Source organism: Lepeophtheirus salmonis, chromosome 13 (assembly GCF_016086655.4).
Source record: "Lepeophtheirus salmonis chromosome 13, UVic_Lsal_1.4, whole genome shotgun sequence".
NCBI lineage: Eukaryota > Metazoa > Arthropoda > Copepoda > Siphonostomatoida > Caligidae > Lepeophtheirus > Lepeophtheirus salmonis.
In genome coordinates, this window is record NC_052143.2 from 24984217 (window position 1) to 24990989 (window position 6773).

The following is a 6773-nucleotide window of genomic DNA, read 5'->3' on the forward strand; positions in this document are numbered from 1 at the left end:
GAGTAGTCAACAAAAATCTTACGTCTTTACTACATATCTAGATATCTTGAAGTATATAATTGTAAATCGTAGTAAATTAATCAATTGTCAATTATATTATACGGCTAAATAATTAGGACAAAATAAAAATATAAACTTAAATCAATGAAACACATAAATAAATACATAATTGAATTAAACTCTTATTTACAATTGACAAATAAGAAAATAATTTTAAGATATATAAATATTCTTTTCAATTGTCGAAGAACATAACTTATTATTTAGTGTAAATTAATACTGAAATAGTCGTTCTAGTATACAGTTTTGTCACATCGAACGCATTTAGTGTAATTTGTAATTTATTTATTGAATATTGATGTAGAGATCCTAAATCCTTACAAGAGTGATATTTAAATATGATAATAGGAGAGTTGAATATGCTTTGTGGCTTTGCTGATGGAAAAAAATCATGGTCTAGGATCTTCTTCTACTTTTTTTCAATGACAAAAGAGAGCCACAAGTAATAATGGAATCGGAAGCAAGGATGAAGTGTCTAGAATAACGGAAATAATAAAGCCTTATGAATGGACTAAGTTCCATATTTATGAGTTGTTTGTTTTTTATGTACATCAATGACAATTTAGGACTCAAATGAACGAAAGAGTTTTCTATAAATATTATGAGACGAAATAGAGAATACTTTAAAAGGAGTTTCAGTGCAAAAGTTGAAGATGAAGGATGATAAGTAGCTTTGTTGCTCACTGTACATTTCATTCTTCCATTATTATTCATCTGGATTAATCATATCCTTAGTTCTTAAAGTATACAATGATTCCATACAGGATCTAGAGCGACGGATGTGTATTGGAACCAATTTATGATGAAATAACAGACTTGAACGTTAAAGACATCCCCCAGGTAAGTTACAAGAACATTTTCTGAATAGATGATCCCTAAACATGATGGATATCCCATTGTCATAAACACATATTAATGTCTACTGCTCCCGAGAAGACTTATATTAAAATAGAAGACCATTTATTTGAGATAGTCACAACAAAATACAAAAAAAGTAACACACTTAACAATTTTTAAGATACATTCTCTAAAAATGTTCAGTTTTTTCTTAAAAATTTATCTTTCCATATGAACAGCAAAATTCTTTCTTTCAAAATATGAAGTCCAGAATCAAATGTTTGAAGAACAACTGAATTCATATTTGCAAAAACATATATGAAAAGTGTTTCTAAGAAATATTTTAAATATATTTTTGATTAAGAATAATATAATTACATTTATGATCTAACTAAATAATTAGATGTAAAACTAGGAAAATATACATTCCATTGATGATTGAATTTGACATCATTCCAATAGATGATAAATGTTCAAGACTTGTTGATTAAACCACCCTTATAAGTTATACCCAATGAGTCTACGGATTTAAAAAATAAAAATGAGACATCTTATTCACTGACAGAATTAGAGAAGCTGGATACAACCATATATATATATTTATATAAATTTCCTATTGGCATACTCAAAAAACTAAGGTTGGTCCTAATGTGAAATACAAAATATAAGAAACTAAAAGTTGATAGTAAATTTCTTGATTTAGCCGCAAAATATTGGGAATTAAATGTTTAATACCAGTTATAAGTCATCGAGATTCTGAGGACTATCGTTGAATGTAATTTAAACTTTTAAAGCCAAAAAGTTGTTAATAAGTAACAAATTATAAGTACAATTTACTACACACTCAATCTCATGGTGGATCTGAAAAAGTGTGACGTATAACTTTTTAAATATTAGGCGATGTAAAATATAAATTATAATGCACAATCCAGTTGAAAAGTACTCCCTGGATTATTAATATAGTGAAATACGGGCGTGCTAAAGCAACCGCATATTCCTTGCTTAGCGTGATCTCTGGCCAGTTTTAATTTGGAGGAAAAATGAAAAAAATTGAGGGAAGAAATAGCTTGAAAGGATTATCCGGTTTTCTAAAAGCAAGATTTTATATCCATGAATTCTGTGTTGAACCTTAAGCCATTTCTTTACCTGGGGATCGGAATTCTTAATAGTTAATCTGGATTTATAATTAATATATAAATATTATTGAAAATCGTGTTTTTTTTAGATACACAACATCAACATGGAAAATGAAGAAGACTTGTCCTTGATGGTAGATCGAGCCTTTACAGTCCGAGCCATTTATTTGAAGCCGCGTGAATTGATTCCATTCCCTGCATCGGAGTTTTATCCATGCTATGACTACGAGTCCCATCCCAAGTATCCCATTCCTGTAAAGCAGAGCAAAGAAATATTTAGTGGATATGTTCCTGTAGTGGAGAACTCTTCCTCTTCAGTTTCGACTTCTTTCTCGGCTCCTTCCTCATCCTCTTATACCAAAGTAAGGAGCATTCAATCCTTGACTCTCCACTCTCTATTCTTTCTTTCTTTCAGATCAATCTCAAAGCCACCCCGAATGATGTAGCCCGTTTCGAAACAGTCGCCTCTGAGCCCCTCATCCCTCTGTTCCAACAAACCCCGCAAACTAAACTCGTCATTCCTCCACCTGTGACAAGGCCATTTTATCATTCTCACGATGGTCTTACGGACAAGTCCAATCAAGTTGTTCAGCGCTACTTTATGCAAAATCTCTATTCATGCGAATCTCAGGAACTCTCTACCTCCTCTAAGCAGCAAATGCTCATTCTCCCCTCTTCACAACCCTCTGGGACATCGTATTCCCCTTCTTCTCCAGAGGAGAGCCTGGAGCTCACCTCCACCATCAATATTAAATCCTCAAATACCTCCAATTATTTTCAAAACCAATACCTGGAACATGAATACACTTTTTACAATCAACAATCTCAATCTGCAACGCCCCTGCCGCCGCAACAACATCAAAGGAAACAATTCATGAATAATCAGCAGCAACACAACTTGTATTTTCAATTTGCAGATAAATCTCAAATGAATAGATCATGTGAAAAGATTTTGACAAATGCCAATTACATTGATCTAACGCCTTCTCCAACGAGTAGCTCGCTTGGTCTTACTCAAATCAAAGCCCTCTATGAAGAAAGGCACAAGAAAAGCAACAGGTGTGTGTCTTACTTTTTCATTTTCATAATATCACATATCAACGCTAAGGCTGGGTATGGAGTGAAACATAATTGAATGTATCCTTGAACTTTCATTTTATTTTATTGTGCACTTGTAATTTTTTATTGTTATTACCACTTAGGGGAAACAAGAAGAAACATCCGTATGCCACCAACGTCGCTTCAGGATATAATCCAACCATTGTAAAATATCACCGACCCCCTGTGACAAAAAAAGCAAGAACCATTTTTAGCGACTCTCAATCTGCTGACATGCTTCGTGTTTTCCGACAGACACCCTATATTTCCGCTAAACAAAGGTCTCAGATGGCTCAGCATTTAGAAATACCCGAGGAAACGATATCGGTAACATTTAAGACAGTAACTCTTGTTTTACTATTCGTTATTTTACTTTTTGACACAAGGTTTGGTTTAAAAATCAACGTTCTAAAATGAAAAAGAAGATGTCGCTTTATTCAGGAAATACTGTTACGACCTCGGTGATTGATGGTTGAAGTGGGCTTTTCAATTCCAGATTTTACATTTAATTCATGTACCACTATTCATGAGATATTCTCTGAATGTACTAAATATTAATAACAGTTGATAATTATTAATCAAGCTATATTCACAATTTTTTGAAATTACATATTGGCGGAGGAGGCAAACTACTCGCTAATTTATGTAATTATACATAAGAAAGTGTATCAAGTATGTTGTATATATGTATTTGTAGTTTTGTATGATTTAAAATCTCAATTTGCTCCCATTATTTTCCTCGTATCATTATTATATTAATCATATGTTAAATAGTTGTTATTAACCTATTGTTAATACTAGAATAATATTTACTCAATTTTATATTTTGATTTTAATTGTGTCTGATTATGATGACCTTTGTTGTAAAGTATCGATTCCATCTTGAGTTAAATTATGTTAGTCTCAGAATTTTATGACTGTCACAGGTATATATATATATATTCAAAAATTAGAATAAATTGTTTTTCTTTATGTAATGTGTTCTCTGTTATTGGGAGCTTATTAGATTTATTAGACATTGACATTTTAATGATTTTTTTACTTAGGCTTCTTGAAAAAAAAAGAAATGATTTGTGGAAACGATAATTATCCTTTTAAACAACCCTTAAAATAACGTGCAACCTTTTGATCGTTTAAAAAATGGGATAGAATTATGTAAATATTAAAATTATTGGACAACGTTTATGTATCAAATAATAGTTTAGACTAAGCGTCACATTTTATTTAAGTCATACTAAAAACAATCATAATTAAAAAAAAAAAAAAAAAAAAAAAATTGCGAACCTGTTTCTCGATTTTAATATGTTCTTCTGAACCAAGATTAAATTGGTATGAATAGAATTAAATTTATATTTTAAAGTTATTAATGAATAAAAGTAAGCACTATACAGAAAAAATGGAATATATTTACAATACAATTAATTCATAGTCAATAAGATCATAATTTCGTCCTGGTACATTTACAGAAAAATGAAGAAATGCATGACAATTTCATGAAATTCCATAGTAAAAACGAAATGATATTATCATATTGAAGAATTCATCAAATACTTTTTGTTGCTGAGCCTATTTGACAATAATTGATCGACCTTCGTAACAAATTGTAGGGAACTCAATGTTCCATAGAAAAATTATTCTCTGGATGAAATATTTACAAGCATAAGTATCTTGGAATTTCCTCCAAGAGAATTTAGAAGGAGATGAGTTATCTTGGAATTCCTATATGGAACATGAGATTCCTGAAAAAGATAACAGTTATAGATAATCTTTGGTTTTAATTTAAATGCTAAAAATTTACTTATTTGTGCTAAAACTATAGTTACATTACTCAAATTAGACAAGGACTTATTGATAGTTTGAGTTTCTTTGAGTCTAGCATCCTCCAACCCAGAGTCTTTCAATCTTTCAGAATTAGCAAGAACCACAAAATTTAGGCAACCTTGGCAGGCTTGAATGGTTATACTATTATATCTAGTTATTTTTAGTATGAAAATTGAATGTGAGCGAGATCTTCTTTCGGTGCAATTGTTAAGGGCGACAGTAAAATTCTTTATAGAAGGCTTCAAAAGATTATTGCCTTTTTCGATTTACTACTTCCTTCCAATTAAATCCCAAATAAATATTTAAGATGAGTATAATAATATAAATAATTTAACAAATCTCAGAAGTTGCGTTTAATCCATCATCTTACCTTACCATTGTTCACATCAATTTCTCTCTTTTATTAGAGACCGACATTTTAATTTCGTATTTGAGGTTCTTTTCCGTTGCAAGCAAATCGCGAATCTCTACATTGTATATTTCAAGAAAACTTGCTTTCTAATATATAAGTTCATCCCTTCATTAAAAGACAAAACAAAATTAATGTAAAATGTTACGTATAAATTCTAAGATACCTTGTCAACAAATAGTTCAGTTTCTTCAAATATCTTTCGAATCGTCTAGGGTACCCTCACAACGAGAAGATTTGTCTCCCTCTATCGTGAATGTTATCCTATACATAATTATTACTTTAAAACTGCTAGTTTTTATGATTAAAGCCAGTTCCTTTTAATTTTACATATGATTATGCAACTTCCGACGTTCTGATTCATAGTTCTGTGTCTTTTCTTCGTATGTTCGAATTTGTTCTTCTTGTTGAGAAGACAATTTGGAGAGCAGACTTATTTCTGCTCTACTTTTCATTCCTGCTGAAGTAGAAATAAGGTTGCAACAAAGGACTTTAAATGACTTCCTTATAGTCTGGATTTTGCTCCACTCAATTGCTACTGGAGCTTTTGTTGATTTGCCTTCATTTATTAGAGCCCTTTAACATTCTGAGTCAGAATGTTTTCCTTCTCCACAACGTTGGACTGGAGTGCAGTATTAAGATATTTCGATTGCTCGATACGATAGACATTGTTTTTTGATTTTTTTCCCACGATTTTTAATTTGCTTTTGTGTTCCCATTTCGGAGGTCCCGCAGGGCCCTTGGCTTTTCCCTGGTTGGTTTTGTCAGTCAATCGGAGTGAAGAAGGAGGATTGTGGCGAGCAAATGTATCTATTTTCAATATTGCCACTAAGATTAACAGAGCGATCTGTACTCGAGCTCTATCTCTACGCCTGGGGATCATTTTAAGCTCATCATGGACTTTCTTTTGGTTTTATTCCAATTGGAGGGCAACTTGGGGTTTCAGAAGTTGTAAAAATAAAAAAAATAAAGACTGAAGAAAGAAATAAAGATTCAGTCTAAAGTCCGACTCCTTTTGGTAGTTCCTTGCTCCAAATCCGTTTTACTTTTAGGATGTTAGAAGAAATGAGACATTTTCTCCATTATGAATGAGAACTAGGAAGATTGAACCTGGTCCATTACTGCTGATTTGAAGGAATTAAGAAGTTGTTCACACATTTCAAATGTTTCTTTCTCTGTCCGTGGAACCCAGAAAAAACTGAAATGTAGATAGCTTCAATGACATGAGTTAATTTTCGTGTCTGAATTTATGCAGTGTGATACTAAGCTCTTATTTAGTTAGATGTTGTTACAGAAGATCCTGAAGGATATGTCTTCTCCACCTCCAGGACGCTGCAATATCTAGGCCTTTTATATCTGAATGTATAATTTTGAAGTGCAATTTTTGTTATAGTTTGTCATAGAGATATTGT

At 31.8% G+C, this 6773-nt stretch overlaps 1 protein-coding gene across 2 annotated transcripts; it reads left to right on the forward strand.

Annotated features, from left to right (window-relative positions):
* The first annotated feature begins 1821 nt into the window (after nucleotides 1–1821).
* Nucleotides 1822–4103, forward strand: LOC121128272 (uncharacterized). 2 transcript variants are annotated; one of them, XM_040723848.2, is made up of 5 exons: nucleotides 1822–2065; nucleotides 2123–2395; nucleotides 2449–3092; nucleotides 3236–3458; nucleotides 3518–4103. In XM_040723848.2, exons 2-5 carry the CDS (start codon nucleotides 2138–2140, stop codon nucleotides 3605–3607), a joined length of 1215 nt encoding a protein of 404 aa, XP_040579782.1. In that variant the 5' UTR covers nucleotides 1822–2065; nucleotides 2123–2137; the 3' UTR covers nucleotides 3608–4103. The 2 variants fall into 2 exon arrangements, with proteins under 2 accessions (XP_040579782.1, XP_071748914.1); XM_071892813.1 differs by lacking the exon at nucleotides 1822–2065 and having other exon boundaries at nucleotides 2072–2395.
* Nucleotides 4104–6773: the final 2670 nt, after the last annotated feature.

Bases quoted from the DNA above. Each gene is read 5' to 3' on its own strand.
- LOC121128272 (XM_040723848.2), top strand. From the start codon at position 2,138: ATGGAAAATGAAGAAGACTTGTCCTTGATGGTAGATCGAGCCTTTACA. The intron at 2,396-2,448 runs GTAAGGAGCATT...TCTTTCTTTCAG, and splicing joins CCTCATCCTCTTATACCAAA to ATCAATCTCAAAGCCACCCC. The intron at 3,459-3,517 runs GTAACATTTAAG...TTTTGACACAAG, and splicing joins TACCCGAGGAAACGATATCG to GTTTGGTTTAAAAATCAACG.